Here is a 13,619-nt window from a genome sequence, read left to right on the forward strand (position 1 = left end):
TGACGTCACCAGAATGAAAACAGTTGGTGCTTCAAAGGGGAGTCAGGAAGTGTGAGGAAGACAGCTGTACGACGGGAGAGGATTCCTGCAACTCACGCCGTGAAACAGGACTAGGACCCAGAACACACGTGGGGCCTGCATACTCTGAGAGAAAGGCAAGTAATGGAGTTGAAACAGGAAATGCACAGACTTCCTCAAGAAGATACATAACAGCCAGGAAGCGCATGGAACATATTCAGAGCACTCGAGACTAATAAAGTCGAGGTGCTGGGCACAGGCACACACCCCAGCACCCGAGAGGCGGAGGCAGACCCCGCCTCCAAACAAAACAACACATCATAGGGCTGGAACTCGGGTCCTCGCATGTGCAAGGTAAGAGCGTGAGGGCAGCGATCTTCCCCAGCCCCACCACCAGGGAGGCTTTATTAGAACAGTTCTGCTGCTTCATATTAAATCACATGCGGCTATGTGGCCTATAAGGTTGAGAGCGGCTGTTGGCACGCAAAGGCACGCAAAGGCAGGCAGCCTCTGCGGCAGAACGCTGTTAGAGCCACACTTTTGCTCAAGTTGCCTTCTCCCGATGTCCTACGTCTGGCCCTGACACGTGTTCCTTTTCTTTTGCTGGCTTGCTGGCTACTAGGATCCCTTGCCCCATGCAGTTTTTCTTTTACATTTTTCTTTTGACAGAGGGACGGCAACCCACGTAGAGGTCAGGGGACAGCTTACTGGAGCCAGTTCTCTCCCATGTGCCCCAGACATCAGCAGGCTGGGAAGCAAGCACTTTCACTTGCTGAGCCGTCTTGCTGGCCCCTGTAGAAATGCCAGCGGCTGGAAGGTCACTGGGGCAGACTCCACTTGGCAGATCACAGGGAATGTCCCGCAGTAGGGAAGGGTCAGTCAGGCTGAAAGTCTACCGCTCCTGAGTTACATGCCCTTCAGTGTTTCTCAGTCACGGCAAGGAATGGTACTGGGCTGGGAAGGGGACAGGCAAAGTGCTGGCATTGGCACCCACCCGTGATGGTCTCCTTCCTTCTTATTCCTGTCATAGTGTCCAATCAACGTCACACACATGGCTTGTGTGGGGTCCAGCCAGCACCTGACCCCTTAATCCATCCATCTTGGATCCTGGAAGGGGGGTAAGGTTCTGGCACAAGCTACCCACTACTCTTGCACAGCTGCCCAGCCCCCCCCCCCCGTGCCCTTGAGCATAGCAGAGCCCCAGTCCCTGAACCCTCCCCCACCAGCTACACATTACCTCCCTGGGACTCCACAGAGCTTGTATTTCAGCAGAACACAACTCTGGTGAGGGCCTGCAGAGCTGAGACAGAGGGTTCTGGGGGCTGAGCAGGTCTGGCTTGGGACCTTAGGACTCTGGCCAGTTGGGAAGGCTCAGCTCTTAGGCCTAAGGGAGGGGAGGGGACACACATCCTCCGTTCTTTCAAGTCACTTTCTGCTAGCGATGTAAGCTCTGACCATTTCTGGTCCCTCGGGTGTGTGTTCTGGGCACACGTGGCGGCTGATTCTTGTCACAGTTCTTTAAGTCGGGCTACTGTGATCCCCTAGTACAGGAAAAGGACAGGGCCTCAAGCTGGCTCCCTTACTCCTTGTATCTTCTGATGTTACCCATCACAGGTAGCCAGAGCTAGACTTTTTTCTATCCACTTTCTGTCCCTTTGCTTTCTAGAAGGGGACACAGGTCCCAGGAGACTGATCAACTTGTCCAAGGTCACGCTGTCCATAGCCTGGCCAAGACCTTCCTACCTTAGTGGTAACCAGCGTGGCCCAGAGCTCAGGCCAGCCTTTTCATCCTAAGTTCTGCTTGGGACAAAGAGAGGAGAGGGCTCCACACCTATCACCATACCTAGAAGGAAAAGGCAGAAGCCTCATCCAGGTGTCAGGGTGGGTCTGGCAGCGGAGCCTGGGACATAATTCCCTCGTCTCCTTCCTTGTTCCCTCTAGGCCAGACCCCATGTCTTCTCCGGTAGGTACAGACCGGGAAAGGACTGGAGTGGGAAGAGGCGGGCCATGATGGCCTTCTGTACTCTTCTGCTCCAGCCCTGGAGCAGTAAGGAAATGTAGCCACTGCCCAACCAGCACAGTGGCCACACCTACGCTCCCAGCACTTGGAAGGCAAAGGCAGGAGGATGGCCAGGAGTTTGTGGCCAACCTGGACTACACGGCGAGACCCTATCTAACAACGACGGCAGATCCTGGGAGAGTGAGGCCCTCCTACAAGAACTGAACTGACTAAAAATGCCCCAGATGCCCAGCTGTGTCTCAATGTGCCATTATCCGTGTAAAGTGCACATGCCACTAAGGCCTGGATGCAAACAAAGACGCATACTGTATAGATCAAGTGGGGTGAAAAAACCGTAGAAAAGTCACAATGCACTCACTGAGCAGCAGCATGTACCCCTCAAGGCCCAGAGACACCCCAAATGCAAAGCCGAAGTCCCTCTCTAGTGACAGGAGAGGTGCAGGGAACACACTTGGCTGGAGAGAGCACAGGACTAGGAATACAGTCACAGAGCCATGCCGCACCTGCTCTGAAGCCCGGCAGCGATGGAGGAGGGGTGGCTGCATCCATGACACCGAGAAAGTCCCATCAGGACATGGCCTCAGCCTTCCTGAACCATGAACTTCCGGCAGACAGCTGGGCCGGACAAACTCACTTCCTGCAAAGGTAAGCCACACTGAACAAGCATGAGACCTCATCAGAATGAAGCTCGGGCAAGGTCAGGGTTGATGTCAAACTACATCCCCAGAGATGACTGTCACCAGAGAAGAGATGGCAGTGACAGTCCAGTGCTTCAAGGAGAGACAGACTGCAGGGGAAACATATAAAAGCAACTGTGTTTGTGAAGCGGGAACACAAAGCAACTGTGCAAGAGAAGAGAATGTTCCTCAAAGTGCAGGGGGGGGGGGAGAGGGAGAGCAGAAGAGAGCAGGCATGCACGTGAGAGAGCGCAGGCGCAGAGGGGAAGGAGGGAAACAAAGGTAGGAGCCTGGTTTAGAGGCTGCAATCCTGGAAAGGGATGAAAACAGGTCATCCCAAGACAGCCTGGTAAAGTAACTGGATACAGAGGACGTCTAAGTTTGAAAACAAGGGGCAGCGGTGGGGTGAGCGCAGGATGGCATGAAGTTGTGTTTTCTTTAACCCTCCCAAGTAGAGGTACAAGGAATGGAGCCTTTGGAAGGTAGGAAATCATGACTATGGATTGCCCACGGCTGCCCTGCAGCACCCTGGAAGCCAGCTAACTTTAGAAGACAGAGCAGAAGGCTAACACGATGGTGCACGGATCCTATTTCTTGAGGACACAGAGAAACAGAAGCAGGAACTGGGATAACGCCAGAGAGGCTGAGGCGAGGGTACTGCTGACCACAGAAGGGACCGAGGGCCCGGTTATAGCTCAGTGTCATTCTTGTCTTTACTGGACGGGACCAGGAGATGCCATGCACAGCTGCTGAGGCTGCAGACATGAAGTCAGCTCCACGGAGCAACCGCAGAACACACTGATTCCATCATCTTCTTCAGGGAAAATGACACACACGACTCTGTCTGTAAAGTACCTGCCTTACAAACACGAGAACCTAAGTTCAGATCCCTGAGTGTATATGAAGGAGAGGCGTGGAGACAAGGGGATCCTTGGAGTGCCTGAGCATCCAGTTTTGCCAACCGGCGAGCAATGGGTTCAGAGAGAGGTGGTGGAGGGCAATAGAGGAAGGCAGGAAGGAAGGCACACCTCATATGTAGTAAAAGGGGAGTGGTGTGTTAGGGTCACAAAGCTTAGTCTAGCTCTACAACAGGAGAGTCACACGGAAAGACAGTAATCCAGAGAACTGGTGAAGGTGTCAAGAGAAATGTGAGCTCAAAAGCAGACTGAGTGTCTTAAAATCTCTTCCAGGCCCCAAAGTGCTAAAACAACTTTGTTAGTTAAGGATTTTCTTCCCATGAAGGTTTGCAGGACTAATATCTGCACATTAAACAGAACCGCAGTATCACTACGGATTCTACGAGAAGAAAGCAGAGGGCGTTGGCTCCTTATCCAGGCAGGTGCAGGGGAGAATACAAGTGTCCATCAAACCCTGAACCAGACAGTCCTCATCGGAAACACGAAACAAAACTAAACTAAACCGAAGCTTACTTTGTACCATGAAGCGCTGCAGAAAAGAGCTGGTATTTTTTGGGGGTGATATGTCTTTAGACACACAAAAAACCTTTAATTTATTTTTAGAGGCATCTCCGATCATAGCACACACACATGCGCGCACGCGTGTGCACGCATACACACACACAATCTTCTTGCTTCGATGGACAGGCAGAGCTCGGGAAAGTCAAGATGAAGAAAAAAATCAGAAATCAAAACTTTAAAGCAACTAGAAAGTAAAATTCAAAATACAAGTCTAGACTTTGTGGCCTTTTTCTTTAAAAAAACAATAAAAATCACTGTCAAGCATTCATTGCCCAGCTCAGTGGGTAAAGACACTTGCTACCAAACCTAAGACCTGAGTGCAGTCCTTGGCCACGGGAGAAGCGGGGAACTGACTCCTGCAATGTGTCCTCTGAGCTCCACCCCCAGCTGTGGAGCACACTACTTCTCACACGCACACAGAGAAATTGTCATTTTTAAAAAATTAAGTAAAAATCAAAAAATTTAAGTCTCTAATTCAAAAAATAACTTCAAAAGGCAGAAAGATTTTAATAAAGATAAAAGCATAAATCAATGAATTAGAATCCCTGAAAGGGTAATATTACTAATAAATACTACAGGCTGATCTTTGGGGAACGGCAATAGATCACGTCATTAGCTAATGTAATCGAGATCGGGCACGAGGCTAGAGGACGGCTCAGTAAGAGCCTGTGATCCTTCGGTCCCACACAGGACCAGTGTGGTGACACGTGACTGTACCCCAGCACCGGAATGCCTGGGGCTCGCTGGTGGCTGAAGCAGCCCTAGAGCCGTGCGGGAAGCCGCACATGAGACAGGGATCAAATCACACCACACTATGTATCCTCATCGAAAAACCTGCATCAAATTATGTTCAAAATTCTTTATCAGAGCCATTCAAGGAGCAGGAAAACAATTAAAACAATTACCAGAGAAGAAAGAACAAGCAGCATTAAAAGGCTGCCAGCCCCACCGGCTCACACCCCAGCCTCACCGGCTCACACCCCAGCCCCACCGGCTCACACCCCGGCCCCACCGGCATACACACTGGCCCCACCGGCTCACACGCTGGCTTAAGTTTTACCCTGGAACGGAGCAGGCTTTACAACTCCACTTAACTGTCACCAAGCACAGGAGTGCGGGAAGGCTGCAGGTGGCAACAGCCAACAACAAACCAATTGTTCTGATGGGGGGCATGGGAGTAAGGTTAGAGCTACATGACAAGACCCTGTCTTCAAGAATGCTGAAAAACTCTAAAGCAAGAACCTTAAATAACAGATCCAAGCCTAAAATAACATCCTGAAAGTATGTTATAGAGGGCGATCCCCCCCATGACCACATTCTGGGGTTCAACCAGAATGCAAGGATCCTTCAACACAAAGGTGTCCCGTGACATCATTGCTCACAGGCTCATAACCTGTGCAGCCACCTGGAAATGTCCACGCCCCGTTCATGATCATAAACCTTTAATAAAAGGGAGACTGACTCAACTTGAACAAACACTCATTGCACAGCCAGCATTTCCTTGGCAGAGCTATCTGCAAGCTACAGTATTTGGAATGATGCGTACCACTATCATCAGTGTTCCCGAGAAGACAGCCACACAGTCCCCCTACTCAGCAAAACAAATTAAAGATAACATAGGAGCCAGATATGGAGGCCAGGGGCCCACATCTTTAATCCCAGCACTGGGGAGGTTGAGGCTAGCCTGAGCTACATAGCAGGCTCCGGGCCAGCCAGGGCTACATAGAAGACCCTGTCTTAAAACAACAACACACACAACCAAACCCAACACGGTGGTGCACACCTGCAAGTCCAGCTCCCTGAAGGGGGAGGCAGCATGATGAATGCATTCTCACTTAGACGGCGAGTCTGGAGCCAGCCTGGACTGCACGAGGCTGCTCTCAAAAAGCATGAAATTCTCATTTTCACTGAGTACTGTAAAACGGGTGAGATTAAACTGGAAAGTCCTTTTAGCAAGAGGATGCAAGGTGGCAGGGGGCAGCAGTGTTCACAGGATCAGCCTCGCGACGCAGGAAGTAGCGCATCAAAAAAACGCTCTCCTCTCCGGAAGCAAACTGGCCGCAAACGTGTTGAAGCTAAAGGCAGTGGCTGCTAGAACATTCCCGGGGACACGGGAAGAGTGTGAACCGCATGCCTCAGGACACGAGAGGAGCATACAGGCATGCCTCAGGACATGGGAGGAGTGTGAACACACAGGCATGCCTCGGGACACGGGAGGAGTGTGAACACACAGGCATGCCTCAGGACACGGGAGGAGTGTGAACACACAGGCATGCCTCAGGACACGGGAGGAGTGTGAACACACAGGCATGCCTCGGGACACGGGAGGAGTGTGAACACACAGGCATGCCTCGGGACACGGGAGGAGTGTGAACACACAGGCATGCCTCGGGACACGGGAGGAGTGTGAACACACAGGCATGCCTCGTTTTTGGAGGGAAAGAGTGTTACGTGACTCCTGGGATCCATCTGTCAAGGTGTGCAGTTGCACCATGAATGCCACCCCTAAGGAAGTGGCTCTTCAGGTCAGAAGGCAAATAAACAAGGTTACCATGGAAATCTGGAGTGGGTTACTAAGGAGCATGAAGCTATCTGTGTTATCAGTGCTACAATGTGGCTGACCTTGGAGAACCAGCCACACTGGGCCAGTCACACGGCTCAGCAGGTTAAAGGGCTGGCTACCAAGCCCAAGGGCCCTCAGTTTGATTTTGGGGACCCACATGATGGAAGGAGATAAGTGATTCCCACAAACCGTCCTCTGACCTCCCCATGTGCCTGGTGTGTATGTGCTCACACATAAAATAAATAAATGTAATTACAGAAAAAAATACCCACAAAAGAGCATGCGTGGTGCGCAAGTCAGTTGTGACAGATGTGAGCTGAACTTCTCTGTGGAGAAGGGGCGGAGGGAGGCGGCAGCTGTCGCTGGGTCTGAGGCTGCGTGACTGCTGATGCTAATCAGCCTGTGAGTCTGCCCAGAGATCACTGCGGGCTGAACGGGGTCTTGGCTCAGTAAACTCGCCAGTTTTCAACCCTCAGCAACGAGAGCCGGCTGTGGTAGTGTGACCCCTGTCCTGGCATCAGGAGGTTAAAGTCATCTTTGGTTACATGGTAAGCTCAAGGCTAGCCTGGGCTACACAAGGCCTTGCCTCAAAACAAACAAACAAAAAAGAATGAAAACAAAATGGGGTGGGGGTGGATAAATACGGATGAGCCTGGTGGACCTGGCTCTAGCTCAGAGGCAAGAGATGTTGCTTAGCGTGAATGAGGACCTGGTTCAAACCCCCAGAGTTGCCAATCAGAAAGGAAAGAGACCAGTACCTGCCTGATTCTGATCACACAAGATCTCAACCTCACACTTTAAACCAGTAAAGTTACAAAACAATTTTGTTTTGGTTTTGATACAAGGTTTCTCTCACTATGAAGACCAGGCTGGCCTCGAACTCAGATCTGCCTGCCTCTGTCTCCTGAGTGCTGGGGAAATCTTTTTAATACTATATATATACACACGTGTGTGTGTGTGTGTGTGTGTGTGTGTGTGTGTGTGTGTGTGTGTGTGTGTGTAAAAGGAAGCCTTTTGAATCAGGGAGGTCATCTACTTTTAAACAAGAGAGTGGAAGGAAGCTTGGGGAGATGGTTTCCCTTCAGAGAGCAGCCTGGGGAAGGGTCCCCCACATCTGACTTAAAACCAAGCCACAAAGGAGCTCTGGTGAACTGGGACAAACCAAGGGAGACATGCTGTTCTCATGTCACACACAGTGGCTCCTACAGGTAACCAAGACGGACAAAAACATGCACCCCATCAGAAAACAGCCCAATAGACGCACAGAATGTTCAAAGCGAAACAAACGGCCTGATTCAAAGACGCTGAATTGGTGTCATCTGAAATGAGAATTACACAGTAAACCCACCGCCCAGGGGCCAGAGCCTGTCCTGGTGCGCACGACCATGTGGGGAAGTGGTCCTTTACATGGCTGCACACTGTCCCAGGGTGTAACCGTTAAGGCTGCCAGATCACACCCACCAGAATGATGAAGGGTCTAACATGCCCTGACGCCGTATCTCCTCTTCCAGAGTTTCCCCACGCTGCATTCACACCTGGTGACAACACCGGGTTTATTGCCACATCACTTATCAGATCAACAAGCTGTGGACAGTTTAAAGAGAGGGCTGGCCAAATAAATCATGGCTCATCCTCGCCAGAGAAAGGGACACGGAAAGAGGCAGCTCTCTGGCAGGTGACCTGGAGGATGGATGGCCAAGTGAGGTGCTGGACCACATCAGATGTGCAAGCATTTGCCAAAGCACATAAAACATCTGAGGGCACACAGGAAGTGGACACCAGCTGCCTCTGAGGGTGGGGCTCCAGGCTCTCATTCCGTCCTTAGGAAGGATGGACAAGAATTTTGCTTTCAGGATAAATAAATAGTTGGAGCAGCAGCACCAGTGTGGACAGCTGCTTCCAGGCTGCAGGGCAGAGGCCATGCTGCGCCTCACTGGAGACCCATGTCCCATCCCTACTTTCTGTCATGAAGTATGCAGTCCAGGCTGGCCTCCCTCCCGAGTGCTGGGGTGACGCCCAGAACTCTGACGTGGAGGCACGTTGTGGGTGTCTCCCAGGGGGATGAGCCCAGGCCTTCCAAGGTATCTCAGTGTAGAGATTCTGCATGAACACCCCAGCAGGGGTCACACTCGACACCCCAGCATGGCCCACTCCGACCTGAGGAGCAGAAACCAAATCCCGGGATTCAGAGTGTGCAGAGGAGGGAACAGGGAACAGGAGGCAGGGGAGGGGTCTCACTCACACTTGCGAAGCTCAAGGCTCTTGCTGGGGCAGGCCAGGTGTTGGCTGGGTGGGTCCTGAGTCCTCTGCAGGCAGGCCAGCATGACTGAGCTGGGAGCCCCAGGCGGGGCACGTTCTGCAGCAGGGTTCCTGTGAAGAGGGAGACGAGGCACTGGTCACTGAGAGCTGCACCAAGAACCTCCCACCCTCCCCGGCACCCCAAGGAACATCAGAGACCGGTTGTTTTTTAGACCTCTCTCTATGTAAGCCTACAGCATATGTTCCCCAGCTTCTGGGATGAGGGGGTGCCACCATGTGTACCTCGGGCCAGATGTTCAGAACAGACAGACATTCTATCTCCTTCCGATGGAGAAACTGAGGTATCCATAGGTGCCACAAAGCCATCACAGGACAGGATCAGAGGTGGCCCCTCCTACCACATCAAAGCCAGAACTCATGAGCCTCATAAACCCTTGGCTAGCTGGTGTGTGGGCCACAGCCAACTGTTTCAGACTCCCAGTCCTGTCAAGCTGTGCTTTGGCTGGTGGTAGACCCCCACTCTCTCATAATCCTGTGATAGATCTGGCCCTAGCTCACGGGGTCATCTTTGCGGTCCATACAGGAGCATTCAGGTGTCCCTGATACCGTAAGTACTGGTGTGGCACCTGTTTGGGGGTGTTCTCATGGTACCCTGGAGGAGTGTCAGGAAGGTGTCCTGAGGAGGCGGCTTGGGATGCTCACTCCAAGTAGGAAGGGTAGGCCAGAGTCACCCACAGCAGCCCTTAGACTAGACGGCAGCTCAGATGGGCCATCCCATAGCCCGTTTTGTTATTCACCTCACCAAGTCAGATGCCAGGGGTAGCGGGGCACAGGAAGTTCATGTGTCCCCACAAAGCCTGCCTTCCTGAGGGTGTGGTAGCTACCCTGAGCACTGGGCCCAGGACAAGCCAGTCTTGGAGGCCACTGTGGAAGAAGGGAGCGTCCCAGTGGGGCCCCCCCATTCTTTCTCCCCAGCCTGGGTACCCCGAGGTCCTTGAATCCTCCCCATCCCACCCATCCCTGTCCCTGGCAGCCAGCCTGGGGTGCCTCCATCCTGCGCCGGTTGCAAACGAGGAGGGGCTGTTTAAGGGGAGTGAGGGAAGGTATTTAATACTAAACAGGTGTCTGAAGCCCAGAATTCTGCTGCTTCTGATAATGAAGTATTCATGAGCAAAGCCTTTTTTCACCACTTTCTTAGGATACTAATTTCACAACAAGCTCCTTGTTACGGCGCAATTATTCCAATCTTGTATTCCCCGAGACGGTGGCAGCCTCCCGTCTGTCCTGGCCTCTCGGTAAATGAAAGACAATCACGTAACCACCTTTCATTATGCTCTATTTTACTTTCAGCAGAGGTACCCGTGAGTAAAGATTTCCTCTGAAAGGGACTTTTATTCAGTTTCAAAACCAATTTTCTCCTATTACTGTCTATAAAGAAAAAAGAAAGAAAGAAAAAGGAAGTGGGGGATGGACAGATGTGGGGGAGGGTGGAATGCTCTTCCCCTCCCCCAGTCTCAACACAGCGAGGCAATAAAAGCAGCAATATCCACTTCTCGGCTTTGATTTCTGGTAATTTTAAAATATGCCATTACAATCAGGCAGAAATGGCACAGCTTAAGGAGGAGTGAAGTGCAGCTTATTGCGGGCTGGAGTCCTTGACGGCGGAAAGCAGGGAGGCTCTTCAGGGACGGGGATGGGAGCAGGTGGCAGAGACAGGCCTGCCGAGGCCGCCGCCGCCGCCGCCACATGCCACAGTCTGGCCTGGAGGCCACAGTCCGCCCCATTTACACAGAGTGTGCTGGTTTCCACACAATGTAGGTGCTCGCTTGTGCACATGCAATATATACCTGTGTCACACTGCATCACACGAGTGGGGTCCCTGGGGACGCAGGACTGGTCACACACACACAGCATCTGTTTCCTGCCACCCTGAAGCTCAAAACCTGCCTATGCTCTTCTCTTCACAGGTGATGCTGGACTGGAGGGCGCAGAACCTGGGACCCCCCGGGGCTGTCTGGCTCCCACAAACCCTTGGCTAGGTGGAGAAAGGCCAGAGCCTAGAGTCCCCCAGTCCTTGTACGGCTGGGAAGTGCTGTCTGGCTTATAAAAGCCATTTCATTATTCTAGGGTCCTAACCCAGGTGCATGAGGCCAGAGTCCCACCTCACTCCAGGATGAAGGCATCCTGGCAGGCACCCACCCTGGCACACGTGCAGCTAACGCGGGCATGATGGACTACAGCTGTTGACTGGGGGCAGCCCGCCTGCTGGGGTACTCCTGCTGCCCAGGGCCTCTTGTCTCCAGAGCTGGGATGTTCAAGCAGTCCGAGGGCCATGGGGGCCACCAGGCTGGGGGAAAAAGATGACTGGTGTCCGCTTCTGGCTCCCCTCAGCTTCTCAGGGCAATTCTTCAGTTTCCACCTCTGGAGGAACCAGGTTCACTGACCCCACAGCCTAGCACACCAGCTTCACGGGGAGGTGGAGAGGGGGCTTCTCAGCATCCTCAAGTCTCCCAGATCACAATCCATTCTGCCCAACCCTGTGTCCTGCTGTGGGGACCGGGGAGGGATAGATCTCAGAAGAGCCGGGGCCAGGTTGGCCTTTAAATTCTCCCCACATCACCAGCCCTCTGCCTGACCCAGGTCTCTCAAGGCTGCCCCAAGCCCTCCTCCTGGCTGCCTCATACCTCCAGACCATGGCAGCTGCTGTACCTGGGCCTGTGGCAACTGTCACAGCCATGTTTATTTAGGGCTGTTTCAGAGGGCTTGGCTGGCCATCAGGGGGTCCCTCAGCACAGCCCTAGTCACACTGCGTTGTACTCGCCAACTTCATGTCTACCGGTCTCCGCTGGACCGTGAGTTTCTATTGGGTGAGGGCCGCGTCTTATTTGTTTCCATTGCCCCAGTGTCTGGCCAGGAAAGTAGATGTTGGGGAGAAGACTCCACACTTGAGTGTTTTTTGCTCTTAAAGAAGACCTGAGTGTGGTTTCCAGCACCCATGTCACTCCAAGTCCAGGAGGTACATACACGGCACACCCTAACACAGACAAGGCACATGCATACACACGGTACACCCTCACACAGACAAGGCACATGCATACACACGGTACACCCTCACACAGACAAGGCACATGCATACACACGGTACACCCTCACACAGACAAGGCACATGCATACACACGGTACACCCTCACACAGACAAGGCACATGCATACACGGCACACCCTCACAGACATGGCACATGTATACACACGGTACACCCTCACACAGACAAGGCACATGTATACACACGGTACACCCTCACACAGACAAGGCACATGCATACACACGGTACACCCTCACAGACAAGGCACATGCATACACACGGTACACCCTCACACAGACAAGGCACATGCATACACACGGTACACCCTCACAGACAAGGCACATGTATACACAGCACACCCTCACACAGACAAGGCACATGCATACACACGGCACACCCTCACAGACAAGGCACATGTATACACAGCACACCCTCACACAGACAAGGCACATGCATACACGGCACACCCTCACAGACAAGGCACATGCTAACACACGGTACACCCTCACAGACAAGGCACATGCATACACACGGTACACCCTCACAGACAAGGCACATGCATACACACGGTACACCCTCACAGACAAGGCACATGCATACACACGGTACACCCTCACAGACAAGGCACATGCATACACGGCACACCCTCACACAGACAAGGCACATGTATATACACGGTACACCCTCACACAGACAAGGCACATGTATATACACGGCACACCCTCACAGACATAGCACATGTATACACATCACACAGACATGGCACATGCATACACACAGCACACCCTCACAGACATGGCACATGTATACACATCACACAGACATGGCACATGTATACACATCACACAGACATGGTACACCCTCACACAGACATGGCACATGTATACACATCACACAGACATGATACACCCTCACACAGACATGGCACATGTATACACAGCACACAGACATGGCACATGCATACACATCACATAGACATGGTACACCCTCACACAGACATGGCACATGTATACACATCACACAGACATGGTACACCCTCACACAGACATGGCACATGTATACACATCACACAGACATGATAAACCCTCACACAGACATGGCACATGTATACACAGCACACAGACATGGCACATGTATACACATCACATAGACATGGTACACCCTCACACAGACATGGCACATGTATACACATCACACAGACATGGTACACCCTCACACAGACAAGGCACATGTATACACAGCACACCCTCACACAGCCATGGCACATGTATACACATCACACAGACATGGCACACCCTCACAGACATGGCACATGTATACACATCACACAGACATGGCACATGTATACACAGCACACATACGTGGCACACGCATACACAGCACACATACGTGGCACACCCTCACACAGATATACAAATAAAGTAAAACTAAGGCATCCGATGAATGGTGCACCAAAACATCTGGTTACTGTGAGATGAAGGCCCAGAGATATCGACGGTCTGGCACAAAGATACCAGCAAGC

The 13,619-nt window shown here is 52.2% G+C and overlaps 1 protein-coding gene across 1 annotated transcript in view; it reads right to left on the reverse strand.

Annotated features, from left to right (window-relative positions):
• The window catches only part of Fam222a (family with sequence similarity 222 member A), a 44,591-nt gene that overhangs the window by 9,672 nt on the left and 21,300 nt on the right, over window positions 1-13,619 (reverse strand). The window contains exon 2 of the mRNA XM_075982871.1: window positions 8,999-9,126. Within this exon, the coding sequence (XP_075838986.1) occupies window positions 8,999-9,080 (82 nt within the window). The 5' untranslated portion in view covers window positions 9,081-9,126. The remainder of the gene's footprint in view (window positions 1-8,998; window positions 9,127-13,619) is intronic.

The sequence above is a fragment of the Microtus pennsylvanicus genome, chromosome 1 (assembly GCF_037038515.1).
Source record: "Microtus pennsylvanicus isolate mMicPen1 chromosome 1, mMicPen1.hap1, whole genome shotgun sequence".
In the NCBI taxonomy this organism is placed as follows: domain Eukaryota; kingdom Metazoa; phylum Chordata; class Mammalia; order Rodentia; family Cricetidae; genus Microtus; species Microtus pennsylvanicus.